The sequence below is a fragment of the Ostrea edulis genome, chromosome 1, assembly GCF_947568905.1.
Source record: "Ostrea edulis chromosome 1, xbOstEdul1.1, whole genome shotgun sequence".
In the NCBI taxonomy this organism is placed as follows: Eukaryota; Metazoa; Mollusca; class Bivalvia; order Ostreida; family Ostreidae; genus Ostrea; species Ostrea edulis.
In genome coordinates this window covers 107,370,373-107,388,824 of record NC_079164.1, presented here as the reverse complement: position 1 = coordinate 107,388,824, position 18,452 = coordinate 107,370,373, and the positions used below count along the sequence as shown (strand labels likewise).

General features: G+C 34.2%; 2 protein-coding genes across 8 annotated transcripts in view; one reads left to right on the top strand and one right to left on the bottom strand.

Moving 5' to 3' along the window:
• The window catches only part of LOC125667164 (uncharacterized), a 41,587-nt gene extending 27,336 nt beyond the window's left edge, over positions 1–14,251 (top strand). For 6 of the 7 annotated variants that reach the window (XR_008799766.1, XR_008799763.1, XR_008799767.1 and 3 more), the window contains 3 exons: positions 4,219–4,353; positions 7,997–8,835; positions 10,319–14,251. Coding sequence is in view for 1 of the 7 variants with exons in the window: in XM_048900526.2 (XP_048756483.2) it covers positions 4,219–4,353; positions 7,997–8,121; positions 10,319–10,597 (539 nt within the window). In the remaining 6 variants the exon portion in view is untranslated. The remainder of the gene's footprint in view (positions 1–4,218; positions 4,354–7,996; positions 8,836–10,318) is intronic. The other variant, XM_048900526.2, reaches the window with a different exon arrangement.
• LOC125666820 (receptor-interacting serine/threonine-protein kinase 1-like) overlaps positions 1–18,452 on the bottom strand; it is a 542,042-nt gene that overhangs the window by 522,145 nt on the left and 1,445 nt on the right. The window lies entirely within an intron of this gene.

Genomic DNA, 18,452 nt, shown 5'->3' with positions numbered 1-18,452 from the left:
TCAGAAGACTTTGGAAACTCTAGATTCACAGTCCATCCCTTTGGAACCCTTCACCCCCTTGGACCCTCTACAAAAGTTTCACTGTGGAACTACTGTCTGGGACCTTAGTACAGAACCTTCCCACCACCTCACCCCACCCTCTAGTCGGGGGTTTAATTAGTACAGAACCTTCCCACCACCTCACCCCCACCCTCTAGTCGGGGGTTTAAGTAGTACAGAGCCTTCCCACCACATCACCCCACCCTCTAGTCGGGGGTTTAATTAGTACAGAACCTTCCCACCACCTCACCCCACCCTCTAGTCGGGGGTTTAATTAGTACAGAGCCTTCCCACCACATCACCCCACCCTCTAGTCGGGGGTTTAATTAGTACAGAACCTTCCCACCACCTCACCCCCACCCTCTAGTCGGGGGTTTAAGTAGTACAGAGCCTTCCCACCACATCACCCCACCCTCTAGTCGGGGGTTTAATTAGTACAGAGCCTTCCCACCACCTCACCCCACCCTCTAGTCCTTCCAGATTGGAATCATGCTCCACCCAACGGCAAATCCTGGATCCATGCCTGAATAAACTTTATGCCGTTTTTGTCCCCCACTGCAACGCGGAATGGACATAGAAATACCATGTCCTACCTGAGTTTGTGGACGCAATTACTCGTCCAAAACTGCTCAACAGATTTTATTCAAATTTTGTAGGATTGTTAGTCACCATTTGTAGTTGATCATATTGCACCACCATTTTGATTTGACAAATTTTACAGGAGTTAATGGGACTTTTGTGCTTTAATTTTTTTTTGTGATGGCAAGTGACATATAGCTATGTGTAGCAATCTTGAGTCACTTTATAGCTTTCTAGTTACAATATGTCTCATAAATACTAGCCCCATTCTAAATTTTACCAGTGATGATAAAGATTAAAAAATGAGGAAAAGGACTAGATACAATAACAGCAATTTCTGGCCCAGAAAGAGGTACATGTATATACATATATAAGGACCTAATTTGGCTGCTAAAAGTTGGAATCCAGGGGCCCGTTTTACAAAAGGTCGTAAGTCTTAAAATTAGTCGTAAGACATAACTTACGATGTGAGACCGTTTTACAAAGATTTAGGATTTACAAGTTACGATGAAATTCGGCCTTAAGTCTACGACCACCCAGGGGCGACCCTATGTCCCAAGTTTTGTTGTAAGTGCTCCATAAAATCTTTGTTACTATGGTTATTAAAATAATTCAACATGGCTGCATTTCTAATGTTTAATGTTATGAATGAGACTCATAAAAAACGTGTGCTGCGGGTGTTTCGCGATAGAAATAATCCGTTGGACTACCTCAGTGATGTTGAGGTAGTCGAGAGGTATCGTTTGCCCAGGCGGTATCTCTACGAGTTAACAGATTTAGTGCGGGGAGACGTAGAGCATCCTACAAACCTAAGCAAGGCTGCACCAGCTATTATTCAAGTACATACCATGATTCATTATTGTCTGCACACATAAAGGCTTGTCCTGCCTCCTTTGTTTACTACAATGCGTCACTTCCTCTGATGACTGCGTCACACAAAATGTGGTATTTCCGTCAGTGCGCGGATCAAACAAATGTAGCAAGTGTGTGCCATAGGACCCATTGCAATGTTTTTTTTACAATGTTTGTATATTCCCGCATAGACCATACTTTTTCCAATGATCATGATGATGTTGACTACTTCAAGCATTTTTAAAAAGAATATACATGTCATATCAGATCTTATATTTCGACGCACCCATCCACGTAGGCCTAGTTATGTACGCCTATATTATACATGTATGCACTTATATGTACTAGTACATCATTTATATGCACGGTTTTATCCAATATCATGGTAGATTTATACCAATTATTAGTATGTATGAGAAAGACACTGTATTGGGGAAAAATTGTGAGTGAATTAATCCCTAACCCTTTTCCACGTCCGCCCCCATCCATTAAATTATCAGTTAGGCCTATTAGTATGTTTGTAATGTATTTCAAATGGAAAAAGAAATTGTGAGTGAATTAATTAATTAATAACTACATTCCCCCATTATACCAGTTATTAGTATTTATGAAAAAATAGACGGTGTTGCATTTTTTTAACGTGTGATTGAATGCCCCCCCCCCCCCCCCCCCCCCCCCCCTTAACAAGTACCATCATCCATCATATTGCTTGTTATATAGCCATTAACGAACTGCAAAGATTCACCTTTCCGTCCTATATTAGACCACTTGATACAGCCACGTACCTGCAAAATTATGATTTTATATTGCCTAGTACATGTATATCATGTATATTATAATACACAAGAATAACTCTTATTTAAAATCTAACTTTTAAAAAATCAAGTTAATTTCCTTGATATTGGAAATCTGTAACTAATATTAAGATAATTAGGAATATATATAATTTGAGATCAAATAATAAGTCTAATTATTCATATAATATGCATGTATTAGCACAACTAACTTATAATTAGCAATCCGACCCCCCCCCCCCTCCCCACCTTAGTCTTGTAACTCAAATATAAATGCATGTGCATTTGTATATACAATGTATGTAAAAACAAAATGCTTGCTCATAACATGCTATGCAGTAATCAAGAATTGTTTATATGTACATGTATTGATCAGCTTCAAATGGTTAACATTCAATTAACAGGTTTTGGCTACAGTCAGGTGTCTAACTACCCCCCCCCCCCCCCCCTCCTCCTCCCCTTGATTTATTTTGGCGATATTTTCTTCAAAGTGTGTGGATTCCCTGTCTATCCCATCCCAATTTAGGTAGTCGTTTCACTGTTAGTATGAATTAGTAGTTTATTAATTAATGTATCAATTAAGATTGTATGCCAACATGTTTGGTAAATCAATAGATTGAATTGAATAAATTTACTTCGCTTAATTAGCAATGCAAATATATAATTCAAAGTTAATTTGCTCCAATTTTCTTTCCTCCCCAGTGGCTGCACGTCAAAGCGTCGGGTTTCGCGCAATATCTATGTTCAATTCTACAACTTCATGCGCTGAAGAGTTCCATATACGACTTGCGACAAAAGAATTTACGATATACGATTACGATACGTTTTGTAAAACGGTCCTACGATCTGTCGTAAGTTCTTCAAATTTATGACTTAGGACTTAAGATTTACGACTTTTTGTAAAACGGGCCCCAGGTTTGAATACCAGAGTATATTTTCTTTTCATACTTCAGTTATTCACAGTGATAAATTCATGATGGTTTCAATGTCCAGTCTAAATGGATGTCGGAATTTCAGGGTTTTTTTTCACTAAAAATGCTCATTTTTGATTTTAAAAAACATTTAGCTAATACCTATAGGACATTGGAGAACATGATATATATTTTTACCATTGACCTGTCTTTAAGGAATACACATGTGGTTATAATATAAATCATATTGTTCTTGAATGAGCTATATGTTGTCAAAAGGAATGTGAATTGTAGAAAAAACAAAGTGTACTTTTTGGTCAAGAATTTGAGAAAAGTTGTACAATTATGATGTCATATCCTAGGAAAGCTGCAATCTTCTATGAACTGCACTTCTAAAAAATTGTGCATAACCTCTTCATCAAAATGAAGTAAAGGACCTGAAGTAAACTTAATTTGCTTGAAAAAAAAATGAAAGTCATTTTAAGGAGGGGTGTGGGGTGTGTCAAATTAAGGCCATGCTATAGATTAACCTTTAAATATTTATCTATTTCTTTGAAATTTCATTATTTCTATGTTGGAAAAGTCAAAAATAGAAATTGAAATTCTATCCTGATTAACTGAATCCTAATTTGAAATATGATGTTACAAAGTTAAGAGTTTTTTTATGCTTTTCATGAAAATGTATAAACTTTTCATGTCATTTCTCATATTTGCAACTTCAAGAATAAAATTCATAATTTAGCATTTATCAATTTGTTGTCAATGCATGTTGCCACACATTTTCAGAATAACAAGTTTTTGGTCACATAAGAGAAAACCATTGCAATTGCACAATTTTGTGATGTCATACATAGTAAATTTCCAAACTTAGTTTACATGTATATCTCACCTATTCAAATTTACACTGACACTTTTGTTAGTGTAGTTAAAAATTACTGTCAAAATCCTACTGATTCTCAAAAATAATTAACGAGATGCACTCACATGTATCTATTTTATGTCAAAGATGCAATATACTGAAAATTGCAGCCTGTGTTTTACAGCTGAGGAGCAGTTGATGAACCAGAACACTATCCTGATAATGATTGTGGTGGGACTGGCGGTAGTCATCTTTCTCATTGTATTGTACTGCTTCCAGCAGAGAAACAGAAGTCCATCTCATTCCAGAGGGCGGTCAGGTATGTCATTTTCATTGCCAGCTAGTATTACCTATGTGTGCATATGTCATCTCCTCTTCTTGTGTAATTGAAACAACTATGTAATGAAGATCTCACAGTGATATAAGAAAAATCTTCAGAAATCTCTGTTTTATAGTATCATATCGTGTAGAATCCTAATGATCCTATTGAATTGTGACCGTTCTCTTAAAACTACAATTTTTTCATGAGCTCTTAATGCAGACTGTAACTGCTGGCAGGTGTTTTTCAACAACTCAAGTATGCACCAATTAGCACCTACCAGTATAACTGATATAATCCCCCAAGACCTGATAAAAAAAAGTCATAACAGAAAAGGGAATATTGCTTGAGAGCATGCATGGAGCATTTTGTATAAACCACCATAACATCCCCCCACCCTGGCCTTTTATAATCCATTGAAAACAGGAATTTTTATTTTTTGAAATAATACAGAGTACAGCGATGAAATAGAAAATCTAACAGTCACACTCGTTGCAAAATATTCATGACTGCAATACTGTATATACAAACAAATTTCAATTAGTTTATTATTAGATTTATTCAGTTGAGGACCTCCTCCCCCCAATTTTTCTTTAAAAGCAAGACTATGGATATGTGATATTAAGCAAAAAATATTTTTTTTTATTAATTTAGTATTTCAGAAATTATCAAAATTAGTTTTAAGTAAACAACCATCAATATAAGCAATAATGAAAAACAAACAAACATACTCAGTCTGTTTTATTTATTCTACAAGAATAGTAAGCATTGGTGAAAGTTGAAACCTTCGCATGCTTCAAAAGTATCTGACACAAAATCATGATAACTGTAATCCTCTCTGAAATATGTCAATCCTTTTGAAAGAGTTTTCTGTGAAAATTTGCGAGTTATAAATGAGATGATTGAAAAGTTATCTGCTACAGGATCTAAATAATCCGTCATGATGTTTACGTAAGTTTGTCAGATTCTGTAGCCATATGACTTTTATCGTCATTGGTAGGCGGAGGGTGGAAACATGAATTCATCAGTTGACTTTCAATTTTTAGGGGAGATAACTCATCCATGCCCATAACTCCACATTTTGATTAGAAATCCCACATGATACTTGTCAGTCAAATTGAATGTAATATCCTCAGCTGCTTTATTTGACATTGTGATGTCACAGGCACAGTCTGATCGATTTACATTTCTGAGTTTTTCTACACAAAAAGTCCTTTTCATGGAATGTAAATAAATGCAATGACAAGATGCAAGTCTAAAGCGATGTCTATATAAGTACTAGTAGCAATGAAATACTGTATGCTATTTGATTTAGTGAATTTAAATTTTAGTGCAATCAGGGCTGGTGTGCTGTTTGATGGAATCATCAAGAATTACATTTTTGTCTTGTTTGATAGTAGATAACTGGAGAATTTAAGATTATTTTAGCAAAACCATGAATTGGTGTTCATGATTTAGCACCAAAATATGGATTCCATGAAAATAAATAGTCATACGCTATATATTTCCAAAATTGTGCACCATCAAAATGATTTCATGAATTATGTGTTATCAGTGCAAACAAACTCTTTTAAAGTTTTATATTGGGATTCAAAACTCTTTGAATTTGTTAGCAGGAAATTGTAAAACAAGATCTTTGACCAGAATTTTTTTTTAAATGCTTGTTTGGAAAACTGAATTTTCCCATTAGTGAAAAAAATGGTATATTGCATGATGATGTGAGAAAAACACACTGCAGTAGAAGCTTTCTGATATTAAAGAAATGATTGATAACATACTGCTATTAGGAATCATGTAATATCATTTTACAACATAATGGTATCTTGATTGATGAGTTAATATTCAGCGTATGATGTCACCACTTCTTTTTCTATGTAATATAGAATACATTCTGAAGGTTTTGAATACTGGTTGATACTTGATACAGACTAAATAAATTAATGAAGTAATTATAGGAGCATTAAGTTTTCAGAGGATTAAAAAGGAGTCATATTTACTAAGAATCTAGTGTAAAGTGACATGGGAATTGTACACTGTTTAGGTCACATGAGTCATTCCTATCCATTGGCAATTGTTGATAACTTTCAAATATGATTGACTCTGTCTCATTAACTGCATTGTCAATTTTCACCAAATTTGCTGTGTATCATACTTTTGGAGCAGGGTGATAAAATTGTGAGTTTTGTGGTCCCTGCCCTAGACCTGAGATGTGGAGCTCTCAAAAATAGTACATTGTCAATATTTAAAAGTATTCGTCTATACTTCTGCTTATCTGGCATACAAACTGAGAACAATTATGATAAACGAGAAGGCCTCTACCAAAATCGTGAATTCTTGGTCTCCGAATTAGGCTATAGGAGTTAGAATTTGTGGCTCATATAGTCGAAAAGTCATTAAAAGTTTGAAAAATCTTAGAGCACCTAATCATCCAGCAAATAATCTAGATATATAGCATGAAGGCCTCTACCAAAATTGCAAAATTCATGACCCCAGGGTGAGGAATTTAGAATTCAGGATGGGGCTATAATGTATGATGTGGACCAGTAAAAATGCATTACAAGTTTTAAAATCTTCTGTATTCTTGAAAACTGCACAGAAATGATAGAAGTTTACATGTGCCACAAAGGGTGCTAATTTTGACCAGTGTGTACTGACCCTGAACTAAGGTCATGATCAAATTCAAGGTCATTAGTTAAAAAAATTGTCAAATATAGTGAGACATTGTTGCTTATGAGCAGATCTCCAGCTGAAGATCAATACTAATTATTTCACTAGGATCATAATATAATGATAGATCACATAATGATGAAAAAGATGTGAATAAGCCAAACAGGCCACACGTGCTTCATACCACTGGTTAAGGAAGTACTCTACATTGTCATAATGGCAGACTTCCTTATAAAACATGGATGAAAATATGAATATTATCAATATTTGTCTCTTCATTTTTAAAAATTGTCATCACCTAACTGAGTAGCTCAGTAGATTAGCACGTCGATTGCTGAACTGTAGACCGCGGGTTCGAGTCCAGCATGGGTTTTAAATTTTTTTCAGATTGCTTTCAACTAAAACTACATTTTTGACTAAATAAAGTAAATTTGAAAGTTTTCAGTTTCAAAATATTGTTGTACGATATATATCCTCCACTTTTCATCCTTATCAAATTTCTCTGGTGTAGCATACCTCCTTAAGGACATCGAGGATACCCCCAAAAAGATTATAATAACAGAATTTCTGGGTATTGCTAAAAACTCATATTTCCCACAAAATTTTCCCATGAAAGCACTTTCATTTTTGCATTATTTGTAAAACTTTATTTCAAAATTTAATGGAAACACATTACCCAGAAATTGAAATCATTCAAAAATGTCTTTTTATAGGTGCATTTCATGTATTGGTGACCTGTTTACATTGATATTTATCAAATAACGGAAAATCCCAACACAACAAAATCCTATTTCATTTGATGCATCCAAAATCATGGGTATCCTATGACCTTAATTGAAATTATCCTTACAAATGTAATACATGCACATGTACCTAGTTTTGAAGTCAATAGTTTAGTGATCTCACCATTTTTTTAAAAAAACTATGCATGCGAGATGATATTAAGATGTTTAATTTTATTGGTATTTGCTTGTAGTTATGAGTAGTGGAACAAATGGTGATGAAGGAGACCAGATATCATTATTCTTACCACCTCCCACCTACGATGAAGTGATCACAACAAACTTATACCCTCCCACGCCTCAGATGTTACAAAGAAGGGTTTGTGTTACCAGTAAACACATAGATTACAAATATCATTATTCTTACCACCTCCCACCTACGATGAAGTGATCACAACAAACTTATACCCTCCCACGCCTCAGATGTTACAAAGAAGGGTTTGTGTTACCAGTAAACACATAGATTACAAATATCATTATTCTTACCACCTCCCACCTACGATGAAGTGATCACAACAAACTTATACCCTCCCACGCCTCAGATGTTACAAAGAAGGGTTTGTGTTACCAGTAAACACATAGATTACAAATATCATTATTCTTACCACCTCCCACCTACGATGAAGTGATCACAACAAACTTATACCCTCCCACGCCTCAGATGTTACAAAGAAGGGTTTGTGTTACCAGTAAACACATAGATTACAAATATCATTATTCTTACCACCTCCCACCTACGATGAAGTGATCACAACAAACTTATACCCTCCCACGCCTCAGATGTTACAAAGAAGGGTTTGTGTTACCAGTAAACACATAGATTACAAATATCATTATTCTTACCACCTCCCACCTACGATGAAGTGATCACAACAAACTTATACCCTCCCACGCCTCAGATGTTACAAAGAAGGGTTTGTGTTACCAGTAAACACATAGATTACAAATATCATTATTCTTACCACCTCCCACCTACGATGAAGTGATCACAACAAACTTATACCCTCCCACGCCTCAGATGTTACAAAGAAGGGTTTGTGTTACCAGTAAACACATACATTACAAAATGTAGTCGTAGGTTATGGACTGTATATTGGGAAATATGCTCACCCTCTATTGTTGCCTGGTAAAACAGACCGAGCTCTCCACAACGACTGAGGGCTGGCATATTTCCTTATATTCACGCAATAACCTAATTCTTAGAACCACATATTCATTCATATTATTTGTTGCAAACAAAGTGTTAATTTCATTATTACATTATATTGTAAACATATGTGATGTTACAATCAGTGAGTCTTGTAAGCAGGAAAAATATTTTAAAAATAATGTTGGTTTTTATTGCTCAGTAAAAGTTCGGATACTCTCTTTAGAGTGTATAGGGAAAATATCAAAATATAGTGTTGGCTTTTATTGCTCAGTAAAAGTTTGGATATTCTCTGTAGAGTGTATAGGGAAAATATCAAAATATAGTATTGGCTTTTATTGCTCAGTAAAAGTTCGGATACTCTCTGTAGAATGTATTGGAAAAATTTCAAAATGTGTTACAAATAGAAATAACACATGATTATAATGGCTGACTTTCTTTGGAGCAACTGTATATATTCTGGATAGCTCTATGAGTTTACATGAGGTTGTCAGTCTCTGATCTGCTACATTTAATTTACATTTTTTCCTTGAATAAGGTCAGTTTTAAAGTTTTCAATTTCAAAATATGATAAATATCCTCCACTTGCCATCTGTATCAATTTTCTCTGATGTGTTATTCTGAAGGACACTTGCTACAAACAAAATTTTCTTCAAATATGATGAAAATGAAAACTAAATTTGTTTTTATAACTAAAATGAATACAATTTACTGTATGGAATGTAATTTATTTGATTTCTCCGTGAAGTATAAAATTTGTATAGTTATATAGGGGAGTAATATATTTGACTTTTTGAAAAACATCACAGAAAATTTTCAAGTCTCATCTTTTTAAGCACAATTGAGCGTACATAGTGTATGAAAAGGGTGCTATATAAATATGGTATTATATTTTACGAATTTTTATATTTGTACTTATTACAACCAAACTAAGCCAAAAAATAGGTATCAACCACAGGCACTTAAATCCTTTGGGTTATCAACCACGGGCACTTATATCCCTTGGGTTTGAATTTACCACTAAATCATCAAACACCTGTCGTGATGTGGTTTAGATAAAGATAGACACAAAAGAGCTGTATATCTTTATAAAGAATTAGCGTAATTTATGGAAGATTTTGCTTAGAAAAGTATGTTTCATCACACTTATACATGTACATGTAAGGGGAGATCACTCAAACACTTATCTAAGAAAACTATTTTAGCTTGTATACTGTAGTTTAGTCGTATGTTTTGAGAATTGTGGATTTAGAGGTTATAATGGATTGAACACCTTCCTTTACTTATTTTAAGATACATCATTCATTGCACTTTCTTGTCAACTGACCAGCAGTGATTTATTGATAAACATTAATGCCTATCTTTGCAGGACAGGGTAGTGTCCAATGAGGAACCACCAATGACTCCTCCCCCAAACTATGACACAGCCCTAGTTCTCCTATCCAAAAGCCACGAGTCAGTGTTGTCACCAAATTGTGATGCAGTGGCCAAGAGACCTTCTGTCAGTAATGGTCATCGAAGGAGTCTCTCAGCTGACCACTTAAGTCCCAATTCAGGAGACACTAGTGTTCAGATATTTCAGTTCAACGAGACTGCTGAACCTAACCCTGACAAAACAAATCTCAACATGATATCTGAGGTGAGGTGACGAACATAAAATGTTCTTAAGGAATTTTTCAGTGGATCATTCAGCATGGATTCATGAAGATATTCAGCATAGGTTCCAAGAATCCGAAAGATTTGCCAAAATCCGTATGACTTGACTTCATAGGCTACAACAGGTGTGGCAAAATATGGACCTGATTTTCATAAATTAATATTTTATGTGTTTAAGATTTACGTTATCAAGATGAAGTTATTTTGTTAAAACTTTATTACAGAATACTAATTCTAAGGACATACAGTACTGGTATTGTGTAAATCATGCCATATGTGAAAGAGAAATTGAGTGTTAAGAATAGTGTATTTCACCTGAAAATTTGTGTGTATTTTTGTATCTCAGAAGTTCAATGGTGGAACTTGTAATTAATACCATTTTTTGCCTGGACCAATATGATGCATTTAATGTATTGTTGATGTTTTTGTCAAGACTGTGATCTATTGATTTTGTGAATCAAAATACGCATTACTGAAGACATTATTGGGAACTATAATTTTGATTTTTTATACACTATGTACATTCATCTTTTACTCATTCATCCATCCATCTTTTCGCATTTTTGTGTCCAGATCATATCTTTCTCGCTGTGAGGCATAGGACCGTCTAACTTGGTCAGTTGATTCATTTTGGGGGAAGTTGTGTTTCGAAGTTACTGTGGCCTCCGTCTGGAATCATATGGTTATACATGCTCAAATCTTGTCTGGATCATGTCTTTCACACTGTGAGGTGTTGGACCATCAAACTTGGTGCTTGTATCTTCTGGGAAGGGGGGGGGTGTCGTGAACCAAAAGTAGGTCACTCACTGTAGCCTCATTTTCGAATTTTATGGTTATTCATACACATGTACCAGTACAAATTTTGTCTTGATCACATCTTGCTGATTCTTGCACATCATGAGGCCCAGGACTTTTAAATCTGGTCACTTGATGCATCGTGGGAGGAAGGTGTGTCGTGACCCAGAAATATGTTGCTGCAGTCTCATTTTGGAAATGTAATTGACAGCTTGTGATTTCAAACATGCAAATCGACATGCATCCCGTACATTTAGCTACAGATGAGTATGTCGTGTAAACTAGCAGTACACTTTGTTTGTACATGTGCAAGTACAAAAAACATGTATATATTCCTCCAAAAAATGTTTGAAATATATGGTGGTTTTTCTGTGTGCCTTTTACAGATTTAAACTATTCCTAGTTAGAAAAAGATTATATGCCATAAGATGTATACCACATATATTTTATAATAATAATGATAGAATTTATATAGCGCTTTATATAAAACAAACTCTAAGGTGCTTTACAATGGTAAGAAGAGGAATGTGACAATAAAACACAAAGTGACAATTAAATGAAATTTAATGACAGTATATCATAAGATCTTGTATATTTTCAAACTGCTGATCAAATGTTCCATGCACTAGAATAGAGAGATGTTTATTTATGATAAAGGTATTTATGACTTGATAGAGCTTTAATATTTTCATCATTTTGTTTTACAAATATGCATCCACATTAGGGGATAATTGGAACAGATTGTTGAAACTCAGTTGACAATCATCAGTCATTTGGATTGCATAGTATTATTAATTTACATTGGGTTTTTTTTTTTTTTGGTTTGGGGGAGGGGTACCATAAATGGAATAAAAAAACAGATGTACTGAAAAGATTTGCCTCTGTGACCATATGAATAATTTTATCCTTCATATGCACCAATGTCATACAGGTAAAGTTTGTTACAGTTAGTAGATTATCTTCCAATATTAAGCAATCTTGTTTGGAAATAGTTTGAAAACTCGGTGCTTTTTAGATTTGTATTTGTAAAAGGGAAAATGTGCAATTCATAGACATAATATCTAAATACACGTAATGACCTGATTTTCATATAAGTAAAGGAACTACGCAGTTTATGTAGGAATAGTGATCTGTTTTGCACCGAGCCAGTCTTCATTGTGTAGAGTAATAGAAAAAAAAATAGATGTGGTATCAACAATATTTATATTTACTACATGTAGTATTTATTTTTACCAATGGTTTGTCAATACATATAATAATTCTTTGCTAGTTCAATATTTATGTATCCTCACAATATATATATATATATATATATAAAGAATAAGCATCTTGCTTGTGTTATAGCGGATTATAAACCATGGAAGCCTGATGTAAGTTTTGTATAACTGGCTTCCCTGATGATACAATTTATCCCATGTTTCATTGTTTATAATCCCCTATAATAGAAACAACCAAGATGTTTATTCCTCAAACGTTTTCCCCACTATGTACAACAGAATCATGTCTATATCATGTAGATACACTCTCAGCTCAATTCAAATGTGATGTCATCATTCTCTAGCGTTAAGTCTTGAACTAAACACGAGTTTCTACCAGACATGATGTTGTTCCATTTCGGTCACAAAAATAAATATATGAAACAAGGTATTCTTAAAACATTAGTATTATAAATAGATACAGTGGATTCGTGATCAGAGCTCCATCTGATCATGTGACTGAATGATCCTTGTCGTGTAGATGTTTTAAAATGATATCTTATCAGCCTTGGATATGTTTTACAGTTGCATAAAATTCAGCTGGATTGGTAAGATTAAAATGTGTACAACATGTAACTATTGTTCACTGTGCTCCTTTTTACATGTATATAAAACTTGATCAATTTGCTTTCAAAACATATAGTCAGAAATAATCAGATTTGCAGTTTCTTTTTTGTGCCAAATAATTTACAGAAAATCCCAAATAAATGCTAGTTTATATATAACGTACTTCTCCATCCCACACTTGTGTCATCTGAGGCATAGCAGCAACACTAGTTGATTAATACCCTTTATCATTACGATCTTTATGTCTCCATTTTAAATGACAGTTATTCTACCCAGTATTTACTACCACCAGGCTGTATAGGATGTTTAAAGTACAGGTTCTTTTATGATTAAAAGAACAGATTCTATATGAAGTTTTGAAGATGAAGTAGTGTAAATTAGTTTTACTTATGGAGATACTTATTTTCTCACTAGTCTTGTGATTTTGAACTTGAGGGGGGGGGGGGGGGATCAACTTCTCATGATATGTGGGTTTTTTTTTGGTGCAATATCTATGTGTATATAAATGTTGATCTCGTGAAAATAAAGTCTCATGGAAATTTCCTGATTTACAATATATTGAATGAATCAGTATCTGTCTGAACTGAAGCATAATATTTCATATAAGTATAATAATGTTTTGAATGTTTGATTTTGTAATTTATTGTCATCATATGGTGTGATAGCTAGTAGATGCTGTACTTATGACTGCCGGGTTACAACTAATATGTTATTTCCCTTCTACATGTACTTCGTTTTCTTAATTTACTTTGCATGTAGTTATATACATTTCTGTAAATGTTATACATGTATAAGTTTAATGACTCAATTTGCAAGGATGCTCCTTTAATGCATAAAAGAGCTATATATAGATTTTGCTTTCATATGTGTGTTAAAGCAAATATTTATGAAGTAGTTGTGCATACTGATTCTGAATGAATTATATCTGTATATTTTGTGTGTATGTTAGTATGTGATGGAATAAGAATGCCAAAGTATAAACAGATCCATTGTTGTATTTTATTAAATTGATATTTTCTCAAGTCTCATACTTATGTTTTGTTGGTTATTTTTATAGCTTACTGCAGTGGTAAGCTTATAGTATTGCCCACAGGATGATGTACTGTCGGTGTAAACTTTTTGGAATATATGCAGGGCTATGACTTGAAAATCCTAGAGCCAAATTGTATCAAATTTTACAGAAAGTATTTTTCAGCCAAGGGTATAACATATATGATAAAAGGAATAGGTTCAGATATAGGGGCCTCTTATTGTCACTGTTTATTGCTTTCACAAAAATAGAAATATTGACAAATGAGATGCATTCTAATAAGAATCAAAGTCAAGAAACATTCTGTAAAAGCAATACAATTCCCCTATCTCTGCCTCCTGATTTATTTCAGGGATGTCATTATATACAGACCATGGGACAAGTGGGCAGGTATTTTTCATTACTTTATATGACAGAACCATTCATGGTAGCCTAGTGGTTAGGGAGAATGCTCTGCAACTGTAAGGCCTAGGTTGGATTCTAGGTCCCAGTGCTGCATCAAAGCTTATGGTGATGTTTAACATAGGTAGTGCCTGTTCCTTTGCCTAGCTCCTAGCATTAGAAGCAAAGGTTATGGGTCTTAAGGATATGACCCTGAAAACAGAAGTCCTGTGTTACATTAGGCAATGGAACGAACCCTCACTGCTTCGGCGTTAACACCACATGAAGGTCAAAATTCAGACCCATGTAAAGGTCAAAATTTGGGACACTTCACCAAAAGCTGGAGACCTCTCTACATGAGTGAAAAATTCTCAAATGAGGCCCGATTAAAAACAAAATAAAAATACGTTCCTTGGCTGAAGGGTAATGTCTTTATTTACATGCACAAAAAAATGTTACATGCATCTGTGCTTTTAAGTTCATGAAAAATACAACAACATTCTCAAAAAGATAAAATATATGTATCAAACATATACGTTGGTCATTTCTTCTCTCTCCTCATATCCTCTATTTTCTTCAATAAACTATCCCACGACTGCTTGTTCACTTTTGGTACCTTAAATTAAAAGATATAAAATTGCATAACCATTCTTCATATCACTATTCATATTGTGTAACATTTTCAGTCAGACCATGTACCCAACTTTCTACAAGTGCACTTGATTTTGTATTGGTTCACCTTGTAGCCATGAGTTCAAGTGAGCTTTTCAAATCATAGACTGTCATCTGTACATAAACATTTAAACTTCTCCAAAATAAATTATAATTCATATTGTTTCCAAATCCAACATTGTTGGGGTCTGGCTAGGTCCAGTGTTACATTTAACAAGATGCACTTCCTTGCCTACTTTATCTTGTATTTCACTATACATGTACTGAAAAAATAAAATTCATCAAACAAACAAAAAACAATGTTGTCTGCAGTAAAACACTCTTATAAGAAATTCATGTTTATCACAAAGTGATATTTATTCCCCTATGAGAGGAAATTAATGAAAATTTTATTGGATATAACGATGTTTGGTTACATTGAATTGTTCTTTACTGGCCCTGGAGGTTTGCTATAACTGTATCTTACTGTACTATGGTTATCTGGCCCAAACATATTATATATGAGACAACTGTTGATATCCTGCCATTCAATTTTCTGAAATGTCAGTGAATGTACTACATGAAACCATTATCATTCAGTTATAATTCTGAATGAGCATAAAATATGTACATACCTCATAATTCTGAATGAGTATAAAATATGTACATACCTCATAATTCTGAATGAGTATAAAATATGTATATACCTCATAATTCTGGTCAACGTATATCCCTATGAGTACACCCGATCCAATTATCCCCTGAAAGAAATGAAACATAAATTTTTTAACTCTTAAACTTTAAAGACACATTTACATTAAATAAGAACAATGGACCCATGAGCTGCATCTTAAATTACCCAAGCACCGATATGTTCTTGATCTACAGTAAAAGTCGTTATTTACGCTGGGGGTTTAAGATTGCGATTTTCTACATCAAACATTATGCACAGGGGGAAAATATGCAGTGTATATAATATATATTATATCAAATATTTATAACTATACACGTGGGGAAATTTTCGTGCTTATTACGTGACTGTGTAATAAGTGTAGATTCCCCCCACATGTAAACAACCACTTCTACAGTAATATACTAGTATATACACACATTATATATACATACATTCACACTGGACTAACACTACATCTGTATACACACATTCACACTGGACTAACACTACATCTGTATGTTTGCATAATAATAGCCTTGTCATACATTTCTTACATTTTTTAATATGATTAGAATCTCCCTGTAAAACTTTAACTTCTACAGCAGTTCTCCCCTGGTCCTGGGGGTCATAGGTTAAACAAGCCTGATTCTACACTGAATTAATGAGGATACTTCATGTATCTTGATTTGATAAGGGACAATGTATGATAACAGCTTTTCTAGGACCCCCTAAGGGCCTTGCAATCAAAATTTTAAAATTCAAAAGAATTTATTACACAAACAGATATTTACAGTCATTTAGTGTACATGGGATCTGAAGTGACTCAATTTCTCAATTTTACAGTTCAAATGCTATTTTTATGCTCCCCCCCCCCCCCCCCCCCCCCATTCTCCACAGAAGAGGGGTGTATTGCTTTGCACCTGTTGGTCAGTAGACCACATGTTGTCTGCTCAATATCTTGAGAACTGTTCACTCGATCGTAATGATATTTATTTGAGGGATGCATGGTTATGAGTATAACTATAAGTGGACCGGGCCCCTATCAATTTTCAGGTTAAAAGGTCAAGGGTAAATCCTCTCTGGACATAGGAAGACACTGTCTGCTCAATATCTTTTTTTATCTATCTTGAGAACCCTTTGCTTGACAGACATCAAACTTGGTACACTGGTACATCCTAATGAGTAGATGATTCCTATTAATTTTGAGGTCACATGGTCAAAGGTGGTCAAATTGGACATAGGAATAAACTGACCACTCAATGTCTAGAGAACCCTTTGCTTAATTATGATTTTAATATTGGATTCGGCTCGCAAGTATTTAAAATGGGCCCCAGAGCACAGGCACTTAGTGTCGCCTCCAGTTGGAGGCGGCGAATTTCCAGTTTACATAATGGCACCGGTTCTGACGTTTTCCTGGCACGGTAAATATAAAAATCATAAAAAAGCCAGGAAAACGTCAGATATTTCGGACTAACCTGAGATGAAATCTCATGATTGTGGTACGAGGTGCTGCTGTAGTATTTAGTGCTTTTTGTTTTTATCCCAATGATCATTAATTTATTTCAAGAATTCATTTTCATGAAATGAAAAATTAGAATGGTTGACATTAATCATTTACTGTAAATACATATAACACTAAGCATGTGCTTTTTGAGTGAAAAACATGACAAGAAAAGCTCTTCTTTCAGAGAATATTATCAGATTTCTTAAACGTCACCACTTTATTACGTCACAATGTACAGCGCGTCATAATGTGTACGACGTAACACATTCACCCTTGCGACCAAACATAAACACACTGTGCGCTTGCTTGGAGGCGATTCAAAAGAAGATGATCTCTAGAAATGTTGTCTGCTCAATGTCAGACGACAATGATTTGAAAAATGACTTTGTACCTTTTAAATTTGTACCTTTAAATTAAAGAGATATCTCTTATGTTAAAGAGATATCTCTTTAAAATGAGAGAAACCTCTTAATCTTAAGAGATATCTCTCTAAATAAGAGATATCTCTTTCACTTAGAGAGATATCTCTTACCTTTAGAGAGATATCTCTTACCTTTAGAGATATCTCTTACACTTAAAGAGATATCTCTTTCACTTTAAGACATATCTCTTTCACTTAGAGAGATATCTCTTATACTTTAAGACATATCTCTTTCACTTAGAGTGTAAGAAAAATTTCGAAAAATATACCATACTTTGACCTTCTGTAAAAAAAAAAAAAAAATCTGTCATACTTAACTTGAAACAATTTGAGGTGAGTGTTCAACAGATATTTACCATTAATAAACACATGTTACCATATATATTTTAAAGGTCGATAAACCATGATTTTGAAACCGCACGCTTTTATTGACTTTGGGTGTCTAGAATGTCTTATAAATCTGAATTAATTTTAAAGTTTACCTTCATGCATTTTTACACTAAAGGTTTTTGGGGCAATTTTTTGTGCATTTCCTCTACATTCTCCACCCTCGTAAAGTATTTGAATTT